This window comes from Pinus tabuliformis, chromosome 6, assembly GCF_031772625.1.
Source record: "Pinus tabuliformis cultivar Carrire ecotype Pingquan chromosome 6, CPIR1, whole genome shotgun sequence".
NCBI lineage: Eukaryota > Viridiplantae > Streptophyta > Pinopsida > Pinales > Pinaceae > Pinus > Pinus tabuliformis.
The window spans coordinates 346490580-346502537 of record NC_142292.1 but is presented as its reverse complement, the minus strand read 5'-3'; the positions used below and the strand labels follow the sequence as shown (position 1 = coordinate 346502537).

Here is an 11958-nt window from a genome sequence, read left to right as displayed (position 1 = left end):
ATATAATAAATGTGGACTAGTGATTTGTATAAAGTCACTGTTCAGATTCGAAATACAAAAGTAAGGCTACAGATGGTTGCTATAGGCCATCATCTAATAGATTTGAGTATTGTTGTTGAAGAGTGTTTGTTTCTTTTGTCTTGACCCATATGAACAGAAAACATGTCTTCAGAAGCAAGGGAACATGTCTACAGATGGTTGCTACAGGCCATCATCTAATCTTGTAAGTAACATTATATCAAATAATTTGGAGTTACACCCAAAGAAAAAAAAATGGAAGACGATGTCGGCTTGTCGATAGGATGATCCAACTAGAAACTACTGCATTTCTCTGAAATATTGTATAAGCATTTTTAAACCGACTGGAACATGGAAAAACACAAGACCCCCATGGCGTGATCATGGCTAACAGCTTTTATTTCAATTCTTTCTGTTCCAAAAGCATTGGATACCAGGTCTTTGTTACTATTGAATCAAAAAGCATTGGTGGTTTAATATTATTTCAGATCATTGGAAATCACTTGGTGCTGTCAATCAATTTGGTGGATTTAGGATTTACAACTCTGCACCGAGACCGAATCTCTCCCTTGTTTCCTGTCAATACACCAATGTTGCCCATTTTTACCATGGCCGCAGCAAACTTCATGCGAAAATCCGCTCCGGAGGTGGCAAGGCTTGTTACCGTGCTTTTGGTTGTCTTAGATCTGGTGAGTTCTTGATCAAATTGAAGAACCCCTTTCCCCATTCCCAGTTGTTTGTAATAACCGTTGTCTATAAGAAACGAAGTGCCTTGGTCAAGGAATACGGTGGGATCATTGTCAAGCGATGATGTCTCAGACGTCAATGGAGACGGGCAAACCTTCTTCAGTATTTTTACAAAGCTGGAATTCATGGAAGGATCCGCCTTTCCCGTTTGTTGAAAGTCGTACAGCCGATCGCTGAAGAAAGCGCAGTGAGACACCCCCACTGTATGTGCACCTGATGTATGAATAATTAAGCACCCGGGTTAAAAATTGATTTTTTTGGTTTTAGTTTGTAAATTTATGGATGGTAGATTTTGGAAATATTTTAAAATCAGCCTAGAGACATATTACTGTATGTGCACTTGATGTATGAATCATTAAGCACCAAGTTAAAAATTGACATTTTAGTTTTAGTTTGTAAATTTATGGATGGTAGATTTCAGAAATATTTTAAAATCAGCCACTTTTGTAAATTTATGGATTGTAGATTTCGAGAATATTTTAAAGTCAGCCTAGTGAGACATTGTTCATTATTTGCACTTGATGTATGAATCATTAGGACGTTTTTAGTTTCAGTTTGCAAATTTATGGATAGTAAGTTTTGGAAATATTTTAAAATCAGAAAGCTAATCTAATTACTTTATTCATTGATCTTACTTTTAAAATACCCTCAAAATCTACCATCTAATAAGGAAAATAAGAAAGTTATACAAATTGAGCCAGCTACTTTGTTTATCTATACTACTTTAAAATATTCTAAAAACTTGCCATCCAATAAAAATGTCCATTCAATATGATATTAAAAACATCTAATCACATACCAAGAAGAACGACCATATCTTGGAGATTGAGACCCTTCGTTTTGAATTGTCCAGCTGCATCAGCAACTCGTTCTCTGGGACTAGGCAAGTCGACCTCGTTTATAGACGATATGCTTCCATCTCTTCTTCCAGTTGGTAAACTGTAAAACGGCCCTTTTGCCTGTGCATCGGTACATTAATACACTATCAATTCAACTGGAATCTAACAGATAATAGCGAGATGAAACAATTAACTTCGCTATATTAGATTCCGAAATATTTCTGAAAATTACAATCAGGATAAAGATGCCCATTAGTGAGTGATATCATACCAGGGATACAGCGTCTCTCGTTTTTCGTCAACAAGGAGCTAGCCCGTCCCAAGTTGCTTTCCGGAAAATACTCACAAATCTCAGAAATGGAATATCTACACTTGAAGATTGGCAACACCTAATGTCAAGAACAAGTTCATCTCTTACACATGAAGAGCAACGCACATTTGAAGAATCCATGCACCTATATGCAATAAACAACTCAGTTGTTTTGCATAATAAGAAAATGCTTAAAAAATTGAACATCCCAGTAGCGCTTTGCTCTGCAGAACAACAAAGGTAGAGAACTCCTACTACAACGGAAGATGAGCATTTGCCTGCAAAAGTGCTCTTATGCAATGAACAAAAAGTTATGCTCACCAGCAACTTATGGGTACATGCAGGCCTCGTCAATGGCGCACTTGGAAAGGTCATCTCAATATTTTATTCTATTGGTTCAAAGCCCCCAGAATTACCATCCTTCGTGGTTGTCGACTTTATACAATACAAAGGAACACCATGGGACATTTCACACCCAACATATGTACCCATTTCTCCCATCACAAGGGGTGCACGCCGTCAGATACCACTTCAAATGGCATGGGCTTTAACAAGACACAAGTCACAAGGAATGACATTAGACAAAGCAACAGTAGACATCGGCACCAAAGAACGACAAGGGCTAACGTTCACTGCAATTTCAAGAGTGCGTTCATTGGCAGACATTCAAATCAATCCAGCATTCCCATTCTCACGCATTGCACAAATGCACAAGAATCCATATCTTAAGCGTAGACAACAAGAGGAATCATTGCTTGCATCAAAATCTATGCAGGAGAATATACTCTAGCCAATTGTACAACCTGCTTTCCAGAATTACCCACATGGTAAACACCACTTGCTGCAATAACCAAATTTCACATACATTTCCTTTCTATTACATTTAACCTCATATGATTTTATATTAGTTTGAAATCATTTATTTTATTTCAAATATTCAAACAAAATATTTCCCGCCAAGAACAGCAAGGTCTAGCATTCACTGCAATTTTGAAATTTCTTTAAAAAATTATTTATTTTACTTCAGCGCTTTAAAAAACATGCTTTCGTCAAACACATCCATTGTCACTTACAATATTTTATTTTTGGATGGAAACAGGTATGGATACATGCTATTTATGATTTTTGTATGAGTATTGCCAAGAAATTCAACATCCTACCCCAGCAAACATTGCCTCTTTACCGTTTGCATCCAACCATTGAATTGTTAAAGAAGGTAAAAGAAATACTCAAGATAACAATTCACATCCATGAAAGTGACACACACAGAAAAATGCAGCGTCAATTGCAGGAACAACTCTGTTGCCGATGCCATGCCCCATCATGCATATATGATTACCTGCTCATTGTCAATTACATCTATATGTAATAAAATGCTCTTATTGTACATATGTTTAGAAGCCAAACAATACTTTCATTGTGTATATGTTTAGTTATTAGCTACCAAACATGTCTCTATGTGTAGACCATATGTAAAATTTCAAAAAATACATTGCAAAGCATGTAACTATCTCCTGTATAATTGCTTGTGATAAACACACAATACCAAGTAAAATATTTAGAAGTATTCAAGTGTAATAAGTCTACTATGTTCCACCAAACTTGATGCATAGTTATGGAGTGTCATAAGTTTTTTTGTACCTACAATTTTAATAAAAACTCAGTTTACATAGATTTGGCCTTTTGAGTGTGGTTTCTATTGTTCACGGAATGCTAGATGTTATGCTACTCACGTTAGGTTATCTTTGTTTTTGTTTTCAAAAAAGTTATATAGGAATATGTATGCCTTACATGGGCTTCTGCAATGACATTTATATAGTGGTTAGTTGTTTGTTTTTAAAATAGAATACATTTACATGAAATTTTCTAATTCTCTTCTTTTTTGTTTCAGTCATGTCAACATTTTTAAATACATGTGAATGAATAGAAAGGCTTGTGGTTTTCTTTAAGTATTTCTGCATTGACATGCTGCTTTGTTCTCTTTTTCACTTCCAGTATAAAGATCTTACATTCCTAGTCTGTTCTGTGTCCTATATCTTTTACTCTATTTCATATTTAATAAACTGTACAATATCAATAGCAGCGGAGAAGGTGGCCCGACCTTTTATAAAAATTTAACAATTCCAACTTCATAAATCTATCGGCCTCTCTTTGTACCTTTTGGTACAATTGCTAGTGATATATTAGTATAATTATATTTATAAATATGGTTGATATAAGTGGTAGATTTAAATTTATTTAAATGTATAATAACACATTTTATGAATGAATAGTAATATGTATCAAAAGTTTTTGTAAGTAACAAAACATCTTATATATAAAATAAGTGTTATGTAGTAGTTAGTATAGTAGTTAGTATCTTCTGTTTAGTTTAAATATAATTAATTGGAATATGCATTGTTAACACGATATGAGAAAATCAATTAAAGCTTTCCTAAAAAATTAGAAATAAAAGTGAAAATGTTGTACTAAAATTTTGTTTTTTTTGGTGAGCACCCTATTTCATTAGTTGTAATGAAGTTTTATAACTTTATTTCTTTGGTAGTGTTTGGTTCAAATTGATATGGAGAAACTTAGTTTCAAGTAAATGAGATGTCAATTCCAAGAAACTTGTTTTGCACAACCAATTGTCTCCTACAAAGTTCATGGGAATTGTACATGATTGATATATAGTTGAATGCAATTGTGTTTGTGGCAATGAAGACATGGGAGTAGGGAACACAACTTTTAATGTTATCTCTCAAATGACATCCATTTTTACACAAGACTTCTTTCTTTTGTTGAGCAAAATGGAGTTGGGATGATCTATAATTTGTGATTTAGTATTAAATTAATTTTTAAATTAAATTGTAAAGACAAGTTAATTAATATTTATGAATAATTCGTAAAAACAATTGTTTTATTATTAATTTAGTAACTAAATTATGACTAACACAATTACATAAATTAAATCACTAGTAACTATAGATGGATATAAAAACACTTATTTTCTAATCAAAATACTTAGTTCTTAAAGAATTTTATATCGTGAAAATAAAATTAAAAACATGAAAAAGAAATTATTAAAATAAATAATTCGTCTTTTTCAAATATTTTATAGATATTATACTTTTGCCTATGATTTGTGATTTTGTATTAAAATGGATGAATTTTACACATTCACTTTCAATAAAACGAATAAAGTTGCAGTGGATTAAACTCTTTTAACAAAATTCACACAATAACTTTTTGCATGATAACTGAGACCAATGTTCAATGTTTGGTTAGAGGAAACAAGATAAAACAATTTTAACAAACCGATTGAAACATATGAGAAATTGAAGACTAATCTCCCAATAAATGTCGAGCAATTTCGAGCAACTTGAAGCAAAATATGAAACTTCAAAATGAGATCGTTGTAATACTTGTGGGAGTTTCAAATCCTTTGACCTACTAGAACAACATACATTAATCAAAGACACATGAAAGGATTAAAAAATAAAAAAGAAAATTATTGAATTTTTGAATTTAAAAAGATTAATTTATTGAATTCAATTTCTTATTATAAGATCAATTTCTTGAATTCTTCATACACTTGGAGGCATAAATTATAAAAAATATGCCAAATAAAACAAATTCAACAAAGTTGGAAATGCTCAGCATATGCTAAAAATGTAACCATACATCAATAAAACTTTCTTAATAAAATTAACAAAGAAATGCTCTCAAAATTCTAAAAACTAATAAATCATTATCATAACAGTTAAAAAATTATGATTAATATAGTTGGAATTGAAAATAGAGGGAAAAAAAAGACAAAAAAAATATAATTGAAATTAAAAAATAATATATATATATATATGTTTTTTAAGAAAAAAGGAAAAACTATAATTCAAATTAAAAGGTAATAAAACTTTATATATATATATATATATATATATATAAAGATTTTTTTTAATTATTTTTTCCACTTTAAAATTTATCATCTTAAATTGAAAATAGGGAGAAAAACTATAATTCATGAAAATGGAAATAATAGAAAAAGGAACATAAGATAAAAAAATAAAAAAAACTAAATAAACAAAAGAAATAAATAAAAAAACAAAGAATTAGTAACTAATCAAAATGAAAGTTACTGAACAGTCCATAATATAACCTCAACCAATCACTTTATAGATAAATTAATTTAAATAATAATAAAAATAACAAAAATAAATTTTTAAGATTAAACTATAAATAAAATAACATTAAACTATGGAAAAACTGAATAAGTAATACCATACTACAAAGATAATAAAATAACAATATAAAATCTAAAAATACAAACCTTAAACAAGCATTCAAGATTTACTTCTTCTGAATCAACCTCAATGCTGTATGACAAGCATTCAAGATTTACTTCTTCTGAATCAACCTCAATGCTGTATGACAAGCATTCAAGATTTACTTCTTCTAAATCAACCTCAATGCTGTATGACAAATTAAAAAAATAATATGCAAGAATTTAAAAAAAAAAAACTATAAACTTAAAAAAGAAAACGTATTAAAAAAAAGAACTTATATCATTTACGATAAAGAAAAAACTTATATCATTTACCATAAAGAAAAAGAAAAACAGACTTAAAATCCTAAAATCAATCCTATTACAATTTACCAATAATAAAAAATAACAGATACTAGTACTAAACCGGAAATTAATACTATTACTAATTACCCTCCACTAAAGAAAAACTAACACCATTTGCGCATCAAAAGAAATTCCATATATTAATTGATAATGGTCAAACAAATGAGCTCAGCAGTTGAAATGACCTTACTTACCAGCTCCCAGAAGTGAAAACTCGTTTAGTAAATGGCCGAAAATTGTGTCACCTGAGTATGATCCTTTGAAGAGAGATCAAGGTTGGGCTTGTCCAACTGAACATCGCAGGAATGCCAACATCACGACAGATTATTGCGTGTGTTCCAAGTGAGCTGTCGTTAGGAGCAGCAAATCAAACTTCCCTAATAGTTGTTTAGGGCAGTGGAATTTCATGCAATACATGATCATGGTTGCGAACAGCCCTATTTTTTTTTTTTTTTAAACACGGCCATTTTCGTTTAACAAATCGGCTCAGCGGTTACGACCACACGACGGTGCTGGGAGACCAACCTAACCCAATGTAACGTGGCAGAATAAATGAATTTTAAATTAAATCTGTAATATTTTATTTGAAACTGAACACTTTTTCAAATACTTTTGAAAATGAACACTTTTTCAAATATTTTTGGTAGGGTTAGTTAGATGATATATAAGATCAAAAATATTTTGATTAGATCAAATATTGACAGTCTAATTCCAAGCCTACCGTATAAATATATATTTATTTTTCTCATAAAATCATATTATTTGATTGAGTATATATATTAATTTAATTTAATTGAAATACGTATATTTTAATGGTTTATAAAGCAGGATAGATAAGGTTTTTTTGGAATTATGTTGTATCGATTTCGGAAATATTGAGATATTGAGTGGACAATTCACTTATTTCTATGTTCACACTTATAGATGTAATTTAATTTCAATTTAGTGTAAGGAAAGTATTGATTTTGTTTGCTTAGTATGCCGGCAAGAAAAGTTGCTGTTTTAAAATTATTCTGAACCAGTAAACTATCATCTTGTACCTACAAAATTGCTGTTTTAAAATTATTCTGAACCAGTAAACTATCATCTTATACCGTTTTATTTCTGAAACAGTAAACAATTGTCTTGGCAATAAAAGTAAACCATGGTCACAAGTTGCCACGACAACGAAATTTTATACATTTTATTAATTAAAAAGGATTAGACATAGTGGAAGGAGTTTTTTGGAGAGAAAAAAAACCTTCATAGCTTATATTAAGAGAATATAATGATCTGATACATAAAATAGATGAAGATGGGGAACAGATTTTCCAGGTATACCAGAAAGCAGCTAGGTACACCAAAATAGTGGAAGGAGCCTTAGCCTCCATTCACTTAACACAATAATTAGGATAAGTAAAATAGTGGAAGGAGCCTTAGCCTCCATTCACTTACACAATAATTAACACAATAATTAGGATAAGTAGAAAAGCGGTGGATCCCTCGTGAAGGACGACCAATAACCACTCTGCAAAGTAGTTTTAAATACTGCACGGATCATGCATACTTCTTCGATTTGAATTCATTCAAATCCAATAATGTAAACCAGACTCCATGCAGAATTAAATGACTCCATATCTTGAAACCAGACTGAATATACTTTACAACAGATCTGCAATGATTGGATCTACTGAAATTACTATTGCAAAAGTTGATTTCTCGTCTTCTATTTTCTGAACTGTTACATCCACTACATTTATGTCTTTATGTTTCTGAACTGTTACATCCATTGCATTCAGATCCATTTGTTTCTGAACTGTTACGTCCACTTCATTCATGTCTATCTGTTTGATCTGAGAAAGTTCGTTGGTAGACGCAGGTGATACAATTAGCCTCGACTTTCTGTAAATGAAGTACACAGTAAGCTGGACCATTCCCAGAACACAGCCGATACCACTGGGCACCTGCAAAATGAAAATGAAAGAAATAAAAAGACGAATTATTATAAGAAATTAAAAGACAAGAATTATTATAACAAAAAGAGAAGTTTCCTAGTGGAAGGCTTCTGATATAGGACGTGAGGTCAATTAAGGTGCAGAAGGAAATAAAGAAACTTACACCAATGAAGAGATCCAGAGTGACTATACCGTATGCAACCCATGCTAGTGCATTTATGAAGTTGAATAGAGACAGTAAGAATGGCATGCACTCTACGCTTTTAGTTCTAATCACAACTTTCTGAAAAGCATACACACAGAAAACACAACATACATTATTCAGCAGGAGAATACATGTTTTAGACGAATAATACATGTGTAATTCTAAACTGGTATAATAATACCATGAAGAATACATGTTTTAGAAGAATCATATAGTCGAAGAACAATTAACATACCAAAACAGATAATGGCGAAGCATACATGACGATGGACAAAATGACACCCACACTGCCTACTACCGCTTGTCTCAAACGGTAAGTACGCAGCACAAATATGGTAATTGCAGCTTGCAGGACGAAGGCCGTTACCAAACCACAGCTCAGCCGTACTGTTATCACCTGGAAGAGTATTCATGACAAAATAATGAGCAGAAATTCAAGTCACAGTATTGCATATCAGTCCAACATCTGATCATTAATATATGCAATTTTTCTGTAAACCTATATTTGAGGTAAATATCAAAAGAATTAAGATAGTTGGATAGACAAGTTGAGTTACCTTTTTCTTTCGGGAAGCAAAAGTGAGAAAGGACATGACATAAAATGTTTCAAGAAGAAAGCCTGCACCATTGATGGTAAGGATCATAGTACTGTGGGGTTTAACGAATGGGCTTCCATAGAGTAGCCCAAGAGCACAGCTAAACAGTGTGAACACATACGGATACCCAGTATATTCCTGGGTAGACTTCTGCTTATATATTCCCCAAAATGTTGCCCTGCAAACAAAATTGGTAGACTTTAATTAACTGAATCAAATGAACTCTCTACCAAAAGAGCAATTTACATTTAAGAAAGGAAAATAATGTACAATATTGTATACGTACATGGGAGACAAGTAGAGCGCCAGTGAAGTTATATTTCCTGTTCAAGCCATACATATTTTCAGTCATGTTTTCAACATATAATTGTTCTCATCCAAATACAACAGGTCAAATATTAACTCTCAATCATCCAAATTCAATTCAAAACTCCCAGTTCAATAATAAAAAACTATGTTCTATCGTTATGTCAGCTGTAAATTCGAAAATATTCTAGAAATATAACCTATTTGATTGAAGTAAACTATTTGACTTTACTTGGTTTACTATGGACTGTCGTTTTACAATTCCAGAATATTTTGGAAATGTTAGAGATAGGAAATAAGCCTAACTATTTGACTTTGTTTAGACTTTATACCCATCAATAAGATTACACTAAAATAATCAATGTTACTATAAATGCAATGTGATCTGAAATATTTTATTTCACATAGAAAAGGACCAAGATACATTTTGGAAGTATCATGAGACACAGGAGTCAAAGAAGGCAGATTGATAAACTGGATGTACAATATAACTACAACCCCAAGGTGACAACCCGGTATGAATCAAACGTCACAGAATAACTAGCAGTAGTAATAATTACTGTTTAAGGAAAAAAAAATGAAATTTTAATCTGCGGATAAGGGATTTTTTTCACTCAGCTCTCCTAGTGTGTAGAAAGCTTTCATTATGAACAAGATCCAAACCCCGCCCTCGCCATATATAGATAAATAATAAGTTATGAACATGATCATCAGATATATAGAACTTTCTTGTATATCTGAAATAATATCCAATAAATATTACTTCACTGTCATCAGGATCCTACCATCATAATATTATTGATCAGCTAAACGAAAAACTCACCAATAACTCCAACTATAAACTGAGAAAAGGATCCTACCATCATAATATTATTGATCAGCTAAACGAAAAACTCACCAATAACTCCAACTACAACCTGAGAAGACAATGCCATGTTGACCTAACAAAAACAAATATTATGAAATGATAGATCGAGCAGTGTTAATGGTGAAAGAACTTGAACTCTCTAGGACATTTTATAGAGCTTAAAGTGAACAGTGAGAGTATTCTCCGTGGAAAATAATGATAATAATGAGGACTCATGAGTGGTGCTGCAGCTAGGTCAAACAGTATTTGCATGGACCAGCAGCTTTACACATCAGAATTATTGGATCCAGCTGATCAAACTAAGTATTGAAGCGGTCTGCTCACAATTCTGTAGAATTATTTAGAGCATACAGTGAGGAAAACCGCACAAATAGTCAAGTTGCATAACCCTTTTTATGAGTATGAAGTTGAACCATCATGGGATTCCTCGGTCCTTTTTGGCAGCTATACGAAAAAGGTGTTGTCACTCACCTCAGACGAATTGGGTTGCGTTACCATCAAAGCAGTTGGATTTGATACCAAGTACAGAATCCAATTGCTCCCAGTTGTCATATTGTTTAAAATGTGTGTCGAAAGAAAGCGTGGGATACAGATTATGGGAAGGTAGGCCATGCCCTAGGCATATCTATAAACAGGAACCATCCAAACATGAGCTCTGAAATGTAATTCCTATCAGGTTTTGCAGGGAAACTTAGGTGACCCATTTTGCTCTACTGTCTCACGATATATCGCCATAATTCCTACCACCTAAAACGTGGCCAACTTGTGATTGCTTTTGGTTTCTTTTTATATGCCTATGGATATGCCTTTATCATGAACCGAGGCGAAACTTTATATCGTTGATGATTTCCTGACGTAATACATATCAACTCTTGCCACGCATTTACTCTTTTATTTCATCTCCACGTGTATGAAATTTCATAAGTGATTTTTACGAAGTGACTTTTAACCCTTTTTCCTACTGATTTTCCATTCAATTTTTGTGTCATTTCATTTCAGCCCTGTCATGGTTTAAAATACTCATGGATTTCATATCTAATGTCATCTAAGATTTTGTGACACTGTATAAACATTGTTTGTCCGATACACATTGGAGTTGCATTACTCTTAATACATATCCTAATGAGCATAAGTTTGCATCAATTCAGCTATTTCAATTTCTTTTAAGTATTATTTTAAAAATCAAAGTTTGCATCACTTCATTTATCTCATTCTTTTCAAAGGAGTAGTTGGGAATTTATGTAAGTTTAATATTATAGATTTTATTAGTTGTTTAATGGATATTGAATTCTACTAATGTACTTATGTGATTATATATATATATATATATATATAGATATATATATACTTAGGGAATAGGCAATTGGGTTTTACTATTTCTTCTATGGGCACTTTATCATATTTAAGAGATTTGAACCTAGGACCTTCTACATACCTTTACTTTACATTTTTACACATTTGTCAAGTGAGCTCCCTTTATACTTTGTCTAATAATAATTAAACTTGAACTAATTTATATCATATTTTAA

General features: G+C 31.9%; 1 protein-coding gene and 1 pseudogene across 2 annotated transcripts; both read right to left on the bottom strand.

The window, feature by feature from the left end:
• Positions 1-517: 517 nt before the first annotated feature.
• Positions 518-3236, bottom strand: LOC149258725 (peroxidase 57 pseudogene; annotated as a pseudogene).
• A 4397-nt stretch (positions 3237-7633) lies between these two features.
• LOC149258724 (bidirectional sugar transporter SWEET1-like) lies at positions 7634-10568 on the bottom strand. 2 transcript variants are annotated; one of them, XM_089372736.1, is made up of 6 exons: positions 10460-10568; positions 9542-9578; positions 9217-9433; positions 8895-9056; positions 8618-8737; positions 7634-8463 (listed from the first exon to the last, which is right to left on the bottom strand). In XM_089372736.1, the coding sequence occupies exons 1-6, from the start codon at positions 10494-10496 to the stop codon at positions 8161-8163; spliced, it is 876 nt and encodes a 291-aa protein (XP_089228862.1). In that variant the 5' UTR covers positions 10497-10568; the 3' UTR covers positions 7634-8160. The 2 variants fall into 2 exon arrangements, with proteins under 2 accessions (XP_089228862.1, XP_089228869.1); XM_089372743.1 differs by having other exon boundaries at positions 8195-8463; positions 8647-8737.
• Between the last annotated feature and the right edge of the window lie 1390 nt (positions 10569-11958).

What these genes read in the sequence shown, in the direction of transcription:
- LOC149258724 (XM_089372736.1), bottom strand. Translation starts at nt 10,496, where the DNA reads ATGGCATTGTCTTCTCAGGTTGTAGTTGGAGTTATTG. An exon ending in GCGCTCTACTTGTCTCCCAT is followed by an intron (nt 9,434 to 9,541) that starts GTACGTATACAA and finishes TTTTGTTTGCAG; the next exon opens with GGCAACATTTTGGGGAATAT. An exon ending in TTGCTTCCCGAAAGAAAAAG is followed by an intron (nt 9,057 to 9,216) that starts GTAACTCAACTT and finishes ATACTCTTCCAG; the next exon opens with GTGATAACAGTACGGCTGAG.